Source organism: Erythrolamprus reginae, chromosome 2 (genome assembly GCF_031021105.1).
Source record: "Erythrolamprus reginae isolate rEryReg1 chromosome 2, rEryReg1.hap1, whole genome shotgun sequence".
In the NCBI taxonomy this organism is placed as follows: Eukaryota; Metazoa; Chordata; class Lepidosauria; order Squamata; family Dipsadidae; genus Erythrolamprus; species Erythrolamprus reginae.
Genome location: NC_091951.1, coordinates 6,701,951 through 6,715,387, shown reverse-complemented (window position 1 = coordinate 6,715,387; position 13,437 = coordinate 6,701,951). Strand labels below are relative to the sequence as shown.

The 13,437-nt window shown below is 37.5% G+C and overlaps 1 protein-coding gene across 1 annotated transcript in view; it reads right to left on the bottom strand.

Annotated features, from left to right (window-relative positions):
• LOC139158807 (vomeronasal type-2 receptor 26-like) overlaps positions 1-13,295 on the bottom strand; it is a 31,827-nt gene extending 18,532 nt beyond the window's left edge. The window contains exons 1-3 of the mRNA XM_070736143.1: positions 13,151-13,295; positions 10,006-10,042; positions 6,628-6,885 (exon numbers count right to left, since the gene is read on the bottom strand). Coding sequence (XP_070592244.1) covers positions 6,628-6,885; positions 10,006-10,042; positions 13,151-13,295 — 440 coding nt within the window. The remainder of the gene's footprint in view (positions 1-6,627; positions 6,886-10,005; positions 10,043-13,150) is intronic.
• Between the last annotated feature and the right edge of the window lie 142 nt (positions 13,296-13,437).

Sequence of the window (13,437 nt, the reverse complement as noted above, 5' to 3'; positions counted from 1 at the left end):
AAACCAGAAGCAAATGAGAATCACCCATTACCATTTAACCCCGGTATTCTGCTCGGGTCTAAAAGGACCCGAAATGAAGTTTGAGACCCTGTAAAAAAATTTCCCTGCATATCTGAAACTTGAAATTCCATGACTTTTTCTCATTTGAGGGGTTCTTTCTAAGGGTGGTGGGTTTTTTTGGGGGGGGGGGGGTTGTATAGTTTTTGCTGGGCAAAAAATGTTACCAATGTTACCCTCCGGGTCCTTTTAGATCTGGGGTATAAAAAGGTTGGTTCTAGCTACTGGAATGGTCTTTTTTCACTAGTATACTAATTTGAACATTTCTGAACACAATGAAATGAAAATTGAAGTGAAAAAAATAATGCTTATTTGTTTATTTTGCTCATCAAACCCCACACACCCCATTTTTGTGAAATTTTGTTCATTTTCTAGATTAGGCTGCAAAACCTTACTTTTTTGACCATCTTTGGCATTTAAATACTAATTTGAACATTTCTGAACACAATGATTTGAAAATTTAAATGAAAAAATTGATGCTTATTTGTTTATTTTGCTCAGAAAAGGGCCTCTCCCCCCAAGGCTGTGTGCACTTTTTTCAATTTATAGATAGAATAGCCTGGCAAATCAGAAGGTTTTGACCATCTTTGGCATTGGCATACTAATTTGAACATTTCTGAACATAATAAAATGAAAAAAAATTTATGTTTTCAACACTTGTAGTCCTCCGGGTCATATTTCATTTAATTTCATTTCATTTTATTGGATTTGTATGCCGCCCCTCTCCGTAGACTCGGGGAGGCTAACAACAGTAGTAAAAACAACATGCGACAATCCAATACTAAAGAAACTAAAAACCCTTATTTTAAAAACCAATCATATGTGACCCAGAGTTAAAAAAAGGTTGGTTCTAGCTACTGGAATGTTTTTTTTTTAATACTGCTTTTACTAGTATACTAATTTGAACATTTCTGAACACAATAAAATGAAAATTGAAATGAAAAAAAATAATGCTTATTTGTTTATTTTGCTGAGAAAAGCCTGCCCCCCAGCTGTGTACAATTATTTCAATTTATAGATAGATTAGCCTGCAAAATCCTTTTTTGTTTCATTTCATTTTTTATTTGTTTGTGATCAGGGATGTTCAAATTAGTGTACTAGTGAGAAAAGTATTCTAAGGACCCGGAGGAGCACAAGTGTATAATCTTTGCGAACATCATTTTTTCTCATTTCATTTTTCATTTCATTATGTTCAGAATGTTCAAATTAGTATGCCAATGCCCAAGATAGTCAAAAGGCTCTGATTTTGCAGGCTAATCATGATAAAAATGAACAAAATTGCACAAAAATGGGGGGGGGAGCTTTTATGACCAAAATAAACAAATAAGCATTATTTTTTTCACTTCAATTTTTATTTCATTGTATTCAGAAATGTTCAAATTAGTATACTAGTGAAAAAAGTATTCAAAAAAACCACTCCAGGAGCTAGAACCAACCTTTTTTTTACTCCAGGTAAATAACTCTAAAAGAAAAAAAGTCAAATGCAAAAAATGGAAAGAGGGACACATAACCAAGGTGGAGTTCCAACAAACAGCAAGAATCTGCAAACAAAAAATAAGGAGAGAAAAGACCCAATATGAAGAAAACCTTGCAACAAAAGTCAATGACAAAAAAAGGCTTCTTCCAACACATGAACAACAAGAAAAAAAATCAAAGAAACAGTTGGTACACTAAAAAGGGAAGATGGCAAAGAAATCATAGACAACAGAGACAAAGCAGAGCTCCTCAATACATATTTTGCATCAGTCTTCACACCAAAAGAAACCTCCAACCAACAAACCAGTATCACAGCCACAAAAAACAGTTTTGGAAGAGAATTCAACATAACTAAAATCATAGTAAGTGTTCTGTCTGGGTTCCCCCAGACCTCAACACCAACTGGAAAAAACAGCCAGACACGCTGGTAAAAGCAAAAGTACTTTATAGCTTGAAAAATAAACACAGAGAAAAACCTGTTCTTCCCAACAGGCAGGCTAGGAGACTTTACAGCAGAGTCCTGATGTCCAGACAATACAGCAAACATCTTGCTGGCACACCCACCACTGTAGAGCATAAGACCCCCACCTTTTCCCCCCAAGGTTTCAGTAGTCAAAGTCACAAACCAGAATTCCAAGACGCCAAAGATCACAGCCAGGTCCCAGGACTCCCAAAGATAATACTCCACAAGCCAGGAAGGGTGGGTCTGCCTTTTAGCCTTTCCAGAGAGCACCACACCCAAACCCAGCTGTTGCCTCTTTAGTGCTGAAAGTACCTAACCAATTGGTCCCTTCTTTGTGTTGCTCTTCTCTGTCGCAGATCGATTATTGCTTGTGCATTTTCCTCTAAGGAATCCAGGCTGCTTGCTGGGGAGAGCTCCCTCTCGGGGGCCTCTGGCTGTTCCCCCTCTTCCTCAGCCTGGGATTCCTCCTCCTCGTCTGCTTGCACCTCCTGTTCCTCATCCTCCCCCTCTGAGCAGGAAACCGACAGAAGATCAGTCGTTCCCTGAGGGGCCTCGGACGGAATCACAACAGTAAGAGACCACTTAAGAGAACTCAATGAGTACAAATCGCCAGGACCCAATGGACTATACCCCAGAGTCCTAAAAGAATTGGCAGATATCATCACAGAACCACTACTCCTTATATTTCAAAAATCATGGAACACAGGAGAACTACTGGAAGATTGGAAATGAGCTAACATAATCCCCATCTACAAAAAATGGAAAAAACCAGATCCAGGCAACTACAGACCAATCAGTTTGACATCTATAACTAGAAAGTTTTTAGAAAAAATAATAATAAAGACAGTTCTGCCACTAGCTAGAAACAAACAAGATAATAACCAACAGCCAACATGGGTTTGTCAGAAATAGATCATGCCAAACCAATCTCATATCATTTTTTAACGCCAATCAGTAGATATACTTGGACTTTAGTAAAGCTTTTGATAAGATAGGTCATAACCTACTACTCTACAAATTGGAAAAAGCAAGGTAAACTACAATATATGTAGATGGATTAACAGTTGGCTGACCAACCGCACCCAACGTGTAGTCCTCAAATCCACATGGAAGGAGGTAGGCAGCGGGGTACTTCAGGGATCAGTCCTGGGCCCAGTGCTCTTCAACATATTCATCAACAACACAGATGAGGGAATATAAGGGGAACTAATCAAATTTGCAGATGACACCAAGCTGGTGGGTAGCCAATACCCCAGAAGATAGGTTCAAAATACAGAAAGATTCAGATAGATTAGTACTGTGGGCTTAACCCTGCTGTTCTGTTCGGGTCGTATGCGACCCGAAGCCAAGTTTGAGTCCCTGTAAAAAATTTTCCCTGCATATCTGAAACTTGAAATTTCATGACTTTTCATCATTTCAGGGGTTCTCTCTATGAGAATTTTTTTTGGGGGGTGGGGGGCTTAGTTTTTGCTGGGCAAAAAAAGTTACAAATCTTCTGTTCCCGGGTCACCCTGACCCGGGCCGAAAACTCTTCATTTGCAGTGCTTATGTTTGGTCTTTTTGAAAGCTTTTTTCACTTGGAAAGTAGTCTGAACATTTCTGCACACAATGATATGAAAATTGAAATGAAAAAAGTAAATCTTATTGGTTTATTTTGCGGATATAATGCACGCCCCCCCCGTTTTTGTGAATTTTTTTCAATTTATGGATAGTTTTGCTTGCAAAACGCATTCTATTTTATTAGAGTTGGTGTGGGATTGGTAGCTTGAACATTTCTGAATATAAGAAAAATATAAAGGAACTGAAAAAAATGATTCTTATTGGTTTTTTAATATCAGAAATAAGCCCCCCCCCCTCGGCTGCTTGCAACCATTTTCACTTTTTATTTTTTTATGCTCCAAATCCGAAATATTCTTTAAAATCTTAGGCATTCATTTACTCAATTTAACAATGCTGATCATCAAAAAATATTTTTGGGGTGGTGGCTAATTGTTTTCTGGGCAAAAAAAAATCATAACTTCGAGTCTGTTTCTGTTCGTATATGACCGGACCAAAAATAATTTTTTTAGGTACTTGAATTTGATCTTTTTGAAAACTTTTTCAACTGGAAAACTAGTTTGAACATTTATGAACATAATGATATGAAAATTGAACTGGAAAAATTGAGACTTATATTTTTATTTTGATCAAAAAGCCCCTCCCCCCATCCTTTTTTTAATTTCGTGTCAATTTCTATTTTTTAAGGCTACAAATCCCTAAGGAATTTCCCCCCAAAAGGTTTGATATACTAAATTGAACATTTCTGAATATATATCTAAGAAATAATAGAAAAGAAGGTAAAGTAATAGAACATATCAATGAAAGAATAGAAGAAGAGATATAGGAATAGAAGAAAGGTATAGGAGATATAGGAGATATAGGACAGGGGACGGAAGGCACTCTAGTGCACTTGTACTCGCCCTTTACTGACCTCTTAGGAATCTGGATAGGTCAACCGTAGATAATCTAAGGGAAAAATGTTGGGGGTTTGGGGATGACACTATGGAGTCCGGTAATGAGTTCCACGCTTCGACAACTCGGTTATTGAAGTCCTATTTTTTACAGTCAAGTTTGGAGCGGTTAATATTAAGTTTAAATCTGTTGTGTGAATTTATGTATGTATATATGTATGTCTTGTCTTGTTTTTGGAAAATAAATTAAAAAATAAAAAATAAAAAAACCAACAAGAGCAGCTGGGATTTTCTTGGGAACCAGAAGAAAATATTTCTGATTTGAACTTTATCCCAACTTGGAAAGAGTAAAAGGATAGGCAGTTGGTTTCATTGAAGATTCATTGGTCTTTTAAAATTTGGACGAGATACAAGAATTAAAAAATATTTTTAATGACTTTATGCAAGTTATTTCTGATTGGAGAAATGAATACAGAAATCCTAATATTGTACTTTCAATTGGAAGGCTGAACCAAGATTATATAGAAAATAATGGAGAGGAGAAAGAAGAGAGGAGTTATGAATGGATGGAAAAGTACTGCCAATTGAATTTATTCATGAGATTGAACAAGGAAGAAAGGGATCCCAAGAGATCTCAAAAGAGATTTAGAAGGTGGTTTGATTAAAGAGGGTGTAGAGGTTCATAGATTTGATAGATAGATAGATAGATAGATAGATAGATAGATAGATAGATAGATAGATAGATAGATAGATGATAGATAGATAGATAGATAGATAGATAGATAGATAGATAGATAGATAGATAGATGTAGGTAGGTAGGTAGGTTGGTAGATAGATAGATAGATAGATAGATAGATAGATAGATAGATAGATAGATAGATAGATAGATAGATAGAGAGAGAGAGAGAGAGAGAGAGATAGATGATGTTCAAGTGGTGAACTCAGGACTTGAAGATCTGTTAAACTACTGAAGTTTGCAGATGATACAACAGTGATTGGACTCATTCGAGACAATGATGAATCTGCATACAGACGGGAAGTTGAACAACTATCCTTGTGGTGTGACCAGAACAATCTAGAACTGAACACACTCAAAACTGTAGAAATGGTGGTAGACTTTAAGAGAAACCCTTCCACCCTTCCACCTCTCACAATACTAGACAACACAGTATCAACTGTAGAGACCTTCAAATTTCTAGGTTCTATCATATCTCAAGACCTAAAATGGTCACCTAACATCAAAAACATCATCAAAAAAGCACAACAAAGAATGTTCTTTCTGCGCCAGCTCAGGAAGCTCAAACTGCCCAAGGAGCTGCTGATTCAGTTCTATAGAGGAATCATTGAGTCTGTCATCTGCACCTCTATAACTGTCTGGTTTGGTGCTGCAACCCAACAGGACCGACACAGACTTCAGAGGATAATCAGAATTGCAGAAAAAACAATTGCTGCCAATCTGCCTTCCATTGAGGACCTGTTTACTGCACGAGTCAAAAAGAGGGCGGGTAAAATATTTACTGACCCCTCACATCCTGGACACAAATTGTTTCAACTCCTACCCTCAAAACGTCGCTACAGAGCACTGCACACCAAGACAACTAGACACAAGAACAGTTTTTTCCCGAACGCCATCACTCTACTAAACAAATAATTCCCTCAACACTGTCAGACTTTCTACTAAATCTGCACTTCTATTCTACTAGTTTTCCTCATCATTCCTATCACCCATTTCCTCCCATGTTGACTGTATGACTGTAACTTGTTGCGTATATCCTAAGATTTTTATTGATATTGCTTCTTCATTGCTTATTTGACCCCTATGACAATCATTGAGTGTTGTGCCACATGATTCTTGACAAATGTATATTTTATTTTATGTACGTTGAGAGCATATGCACCAAGACAAATTCCTTGTGTGTCCAATCACACTTGGCCAATAAAATTCTATTCTATTCTATTCTATTTTTCTTAGGTTCTTTTAGGGTTTCTTCTGACCCATTTCAGTCTTTCATGTAACAAAAAAGAAGCTTGTAAATCAAAGTGATCCAAGAGGTTACAGATGTTTTGCGTCAAAGAAATAAGTGGAAGAAGAAGGATAAGGAAGTGGAGGAGGAAGTGAGGAAGAAGACTGTTAGAAATATGATGGAGGGAATGCAATTCCATCCCACTGAATTGCTTACCCAGGAGAAGAAATATAAGGAGCTTCATTGAACTGTAATGGCTTAAACAAAGTTATTGATGCTGTGAGAATCACATTAATGAGATGATCTCCTGGCCTGTAATAGTTCAGTGGTTTTCTTTTCTCCAGTTGTTTCAAAATTGTGGGGCATTTGGTTTTGAGACTTCCAGAGTTTCTTGGGATCACCAAAAGCAGCAATGTCAGAAGCAGATGCGCAAGGTCCATTCCTGCTTGGATTGAGTCGGCAACTTCTCTGTTCCTAAACAGCAAAAATAATTATAATTCAAAGAATTCACACTCACAAGATGGAAAGGAGAGAGAGATACATTCAATAGCACAGTCCCTGCCTCTCCTAAATCTTGTGCAAATCATTCAGCACCAGTAGAAGCCTTTATCCTTTTCTGATGCATGATCCCTTCCATGTTTCATCAGTCTGATGTTTACATCAAAGGCAATCACTCAAGAAATAGCAGCAAGATCTCCATGAGCATTACAGGGTAATACTTGATTGTTGTGATAATTACAATGAAAAGCAACTTCTCTGGGGATTTTGAACTTCTTTCAGAGCTCCATGTGCAAAGAAATAGCTGGGGATAAAAGTTGGTGAAAACTCACAGTTACATCATTTATTTATTTATTCATTTGTCCAATATACAATACATATGGAAGAGAATAGACATGAAGTAATATATATAAAGATAATATGTAAAAATAGAGGAGAACATTGGGAACATTGTTCTGCAATGGGCCATGCCTTTTCTACCAGGACATGTTAGGAAATTAATTAAATACCAAGAATTGTTAAAAGATTTACATATGCATATTTCATGTGGATAAGCATTCTTTGTACTTGCCAGAAAGAATCCACAATTACAATCAATTCTTTATTTACTTTACTTTATTTACTCGTTTGACATGACTTTATTTTAGCAAACAGCCCATCGGTACCCTCCAGAAAATTGTTGAATGTTTCTTCCTAAATATTTCCCATGTTCCCTCTACCTCTCATGGACTGTAGATCTTTTACATTTATTTGTTTGTTTGTTTGTTTGTTTGTTTGTTTGTTTGTTTGTTTGTTTATTTATTTATTTATTTATTTATTTGTTTGTTTGTTTGTTTGTTTGTTTGTTTGTTTGTTTGTTTATTTATTTATTTATTTATTTATTTATTTATTTATTTATTTATTTATTTATTTATTTATTTATTTATTTATTTATTTATTTATTTATTTATTTATTTATTTATTTGATTTGTATGCCGCCCCTCTCCGCAGACTCGGGGCGGCTAACAACAGTAACAAAACAGTATAATCCAATACTAAAAACAGTTAAAACCCATTATATAAAAACCAATTATACATACAGACATACCATGCATACATTTTTAAAGGCCTAGGGGGAAAGGGTACCTCAGTTCCCCCATGCCTGGCAGCAGAGGTGGGTTTTAAGCAGCTTACGAAAGGCAAGGGGGGTGGGGGCAATTTTAATCTCTGGGGGGAGTTGGTTCCAGAGGGTCGGGGCTGCCACAGAGAAGGCTCTTCCCCAGGGTCCCGCCAAGCGACCTTGTTTGGTTGACGGGACCCGGAGAAGACCCACTCTGTGGGACCTAACTGGTCCCTGGGATTCATGCAGCAGAAGGCGGTCCCTGAGATAATCTGGTCCGGTGCCATGAAGGGCTTTATAGGTCATAACCAACACTTTGAATTGTGACCGGAAATTGATCGGCAACCAATGCAGACTGCGGAGTGTTGGTGTAACATGGGCATACCTTGGGAAGCCCATGATTGCTCTTGCAGCTGCATTCTGCATGATCTGAAGTTTCTGAACACTTTTCAAAGGTAGCCCCATGTAGAGAGCGTTACAGTAGTCGAGCCTCGAGGTGATGAGGGCATGAGTGACTGTGAGCAGTGACTCCTGATCCAAATAGGGTCGCAACTGGTGCACATGCCACTTGTCTAATCTGTTGATCTTCCTCTTGTCTCACAAGCACATTCTCACAAATCGTTACAATTCCCTATGTGCTGAATGTATATTAAAAAAACTGGCTTTGAAGAAGATGCATTTTGTTTTTAAAACTGAAGGAAGAAACACCAAATACCAAGCTTCAGAGCTGAAGAAGCTTCTTGGATGAGAAGCAAAATGTCTTCAAAGAAAAATCAGAAAGTCCATTTGCCTCTTGAAAAATCACCTTTGGGACAATCAATATTCAATATTTTGCCGATGAGACAACTTGCCGAGCCAACAATGCAAATGATCTCCAAGCTCTGATAGTGAAAGTCATTAAGCACAGAGAAAAAATAGGACACTACCAAGTTTGGTTTCATCTCCAAACCCCAATAACTTTAACCCTAGATTGTCTACTATTGACCTTGCCCCATTGCTAAGACATCTGTAAGAAATGTGCACAAGTGTACCAACACGTCTACCTTCCCTGTCCTAATGACCCCATTTATTCATATCCATTTCCTATACAGTGGTACCTCATCTTACTAACGCCTCTTCTAACTAACTTTTCAAGATACGAACCCGGTGTTTAAAATTTTTTTGCCTCTTCTTCCGAACTATTTTCACCTTACGAACCCAAGCCGCTGCTGCTGGGATGAAGGGGTTTCTTTTTTCCCCCTTTTTTGAAGAAAGAAAGGGAGGGGCGGCTTGGAGGGGGAAAGACTTTGCATTAAGAAAAAGTAGAACAGCGTGCTTGCAGGCACTGAAAGGGTGTCTTTTGAAGAAAGAAAAATGAGGGGTGGCTTGGAGGCGGAAAGACTTTGCAGAGAACAGCAAAGGGTGTCTTTTGAAGAAAGAAAAGGGAGGGGCGGCTTGCAGGGGGAAAGACTTTGCAGAGAACAGCGTGCTTGCAGAGGCACTGAAAGAGTGTCTTTTGAAGAAAGAAAAGGGAGGGGCACCCCCCTTGCCTTTCTTCCTTCCCACTCACCCTTTAGCCTAGCCTTGCTTCTTCCACCTGCCCCCTTTAGCTGCTCCTTTCTGCCCTCTGTTCGCCTCCTAAAGTTTGGGATTTTCCTGAAGGATTTGCACGCATTATTTGCTTTTACATTGATTCCTATGGGAAACATTGTTTCGTCTTACGAACTTTTCACCTTACAAACCTCCTCCTGGAACTAATCAAATTCGTATCATGAGGTACCACTGTATTTCTAATCCTGTTATATCTGTTATTTTATACATGCTTACCAAATAAATAATATAAATAAATACAATTAAACATAAATGTTGGGTATATTTTTTTAATTTTTCTCCACCTTAAGATAAAACATATTCAAATAACAAAACACAATACCAATATCAAACCAGATACATATGACAAATTTCCATATCATCAATGTGCTTTAAGGAGTTTCTTTACTTTCTACCCTCTCCCTTACCTCCCATAACTGCATCTCTCCAACATTATATGTAGTACTAAACATTAAAAACAGAAACAAAAAAAGAGACAAGACCCCTTAATATATCCTCAATATCTAACATTCTATAAATCTCATCTTCATCATTATTTACAGAGAAAGGGAAAGAGAAAAGAAAAAGAAAAAAATCCGCTTCACTTCAACATTTAGCTAATTCCCTAATAAAAATAGTTTTCCCATGTAAAATAATATAAAAACATGAACTATCTTAGATTTGTGTTACATTAGCAACTAGTGCTGCAACCATTTCTTTTCTTTTTTTTTCATCTGGGTGTTTACCTGCTTTTTTTCCCAATCTGTTACCTTTTTAAAAAAATTCATATTTGTATTTGTATTTATTAGATTTGTATGCCGCCCCTCTCTGAAGACTATACTTAGATATTTTTAACTTCCATCCATTCATAGATTCTAGAGTCCATTCATTCCAGATTCTATAATATTCTGAATCTTCTTTATCTTTAAGTCTTTATTGAATCAAAACCAGAGACATTCTTGTTGGGAATTTTACCAAATAATTTCATTAGAGAATAAATTTACTTAATTGTGCATATAGTAATGGTAGCTAGAATTGTTTACGCACAAAATTGGAAATTGAATAGGATACCAACAGAAAGAGAAATAATAAGGAATATTATGGACTGTGCTGAAATGAATAGACTTACTTTAAGACTTAAAAAGTAAACATAAATGTTAACCTGAACTCTTTCTTAGCTCTGTAGTTTTTCTCATAATGATGCCCAGGTGTCATTTCAAATTTCATGCCATGTGCATGGTTTCCAACTTTTCAGATCCTCTTACAAACATTAAGTTGAGCAGTGTATATAATTTGGAAGAGATTTTATCATTGGTTAGAAAAAAACAGTCAAAACATTTGAAAAATAAGGACAGAAAACAAGAAAGATTGGATAAAGATAAACAGAAATGAAGAGTGCTTAGGTAAGAACAAAATGTAATGTAATGTAATGTAATGTAATGCACATAATAATTTATTTATTGTTAGAGTTGGAAGGTACCATGTGGGTCATCAAGTCCAACCCCCTGCCTAAGCAGGAACCCTATAGCATCCCAGCCAAATGGCAGTTCAATTTCCTCTTTAAAATGTTCATAGTATTGGAGTTCACAACGTCCGCTGGTAGGTTGTTCCACTGGTTGATCGTTCTGACCATCAGGAAGTTCTTCCTTATTTCCAGGTTGAATCTCTCCTTGGTCAGCTTCCAGCCATTGTTCCTCGTCTGGCACTCTGGTGCCCTGGAGAATAAAGTGATCCCCTCCTCTCTGTGGCAACCCCTCGAATACCTGTAGACTGCTATCATGTCCGCTCTGGCCCTCCTTTTCTCTAGGCTATCCATGCCCAGTTCCCGCAATCTCTCTTCGTAAGTCTTGGTTTCTAGACCCCTGATCATTTTGGTAGTATCAAATGATAATATTTGTTATGTAAATACTGTATTATTGAATGGAACTACAAAACAGAATAGTCGCAAAGTGTTCAATGCTTTTAAATGTTTATTTTATGTTTGTGTATATAAATAAAGAATTTTTTTTTAAAAAGAAAAGAAAATAACAAGAAGACCAGGGTTCAAGGATGCAAATGGTGTCAGAGAGCAGTAGATTTAAGTGTTAAGAACCTAACTCTTAGTGACCTTCTCTAGCATTCTCTGGAGACCCTATGACATAATGGCAGACAGGAGAAGTCAATTCCCTGGGTATTGGAGCATCTTCCTCCAGCCTCACTTTCTTGACATGTCCTGACAGGAAGGAGGAGAACCACTAGAGAGGGTGTCAGCAGGGGGGTATATGCAACATTTCACAAGAATCCTTTTCTCCAGCTGTGCTTGGAGCCCCAGAAGAGGAAAATTATCACTCACTGAACCAACATGGAATGGATCTTGCATCAGAAATAGATATAAGCCTCTACTTCTGTGGAATGGTTTGCATAAGATTTAGAACACAGGCAGGGTGTGTGCTATTGAATATACCTTTCTCTCTTTTTTGGATGAAGCTCAAATTGTTTCCATTTGGAAATTCCATTTTCTGAAAGTGCATCTAACTCTTCTTTGGCAAAAGGCAATTGTTTCAGTTCCATGAATTATGTACCTCCTGCTTCTGCTTTCGATGCTACTGGTTTCACAGCCAGTCTCTGGGAAGCTGAGAATGAAGTGCCCACTGCATCTGAATAGAGAAAGACTATGGAGCTACTATCGGCCGGGAGACCATCTCATTGGTATAGTCACCAGTGCAGCTACACTAAACCAGAAAATATTTTTTTTCAACCGGCTTCCTTATAGTCAATCTCACTAGTAAGTTATTTGGTATGATATTATATTCCTTCCATTATTTGCAGTTCTAAGACTCTCATTCTTTTCTCCTTATTCTATTTATTCCTATATTTCAGGAAGTGGTAATTGTGTTGATTGATCAGATTTCTCTGGGTTTCCTCTTTTGTCTTGCTTAGTGGAAAACACACAAATACAAAGATGGAATAGTAAAGAGATACCTAAATGAAATCCACATTGTGTTATTTATTGTTTTCCTCTCCAAGTCCAGTCTAGAATATGACTTGAATAATGCTTTCTTTTTAAACATAGAAACATAGAAGACTGATGGCAGAAAAAGACCTCATGGTCCATCTAGTCTGCCCTTATACTATTTCCTGTATTTTATCTTAGGATGGATATATGTTTATCCCAGGCATGTTTAAATTCATTTACTGTGGATTTATCTACTACGTCTACTGGAAGTTTTTTTCCAAGGATCTACTACTCTTTCAGTAAAATAATATTTTCTCATGTTGCTTTTGATCTTTCCCCCAACTAACTTCAGATTGTGTCCCCTTGTTCTTGTGTTCACTTTCCTATGAAAAACACTTCCCTCCTGAAACTTATTTAACCCTTTAACATATTTAAATGTTTCGATCATGTCCTCCCTTTTCCTTCTGTCCTTAAAGTAGTTGTAGTTAATCCTTAACCAGTTCATTTCCATATTTTTATAACCACTCATTGATATTCAATGCCTGATCTATCTAATCGCACCTCTAACCCACTCAACAACCAAACCCAAATCGACTTCACTGTAGGCCGCGTTGAAAAAGCAATACAAGACCTCAAACCTTCCCTATCAGTCGGATCTGATGATCTTTGTGCATACTTCCTAAAAAAGCTTTCCTCTGCTATAGCTGAACCTCTAAGCATTATATTCCAAAAATCTTTCAGGACCAGCACATTTCTCAAGCTATCGTTAAAAGCATTAGTCATCCCTGACTTCCGGTGGCAGCCGAGCTGCGTCGGGAGGCTTGAGATAGGGCTCCATCAACAGTCCTCCGTTTTTGCCCTGACGGTCGCACCGTAGCGATCTGATCGGACCTGGAGGGTCTGATCTAGAACAGGGGGCCTCTGG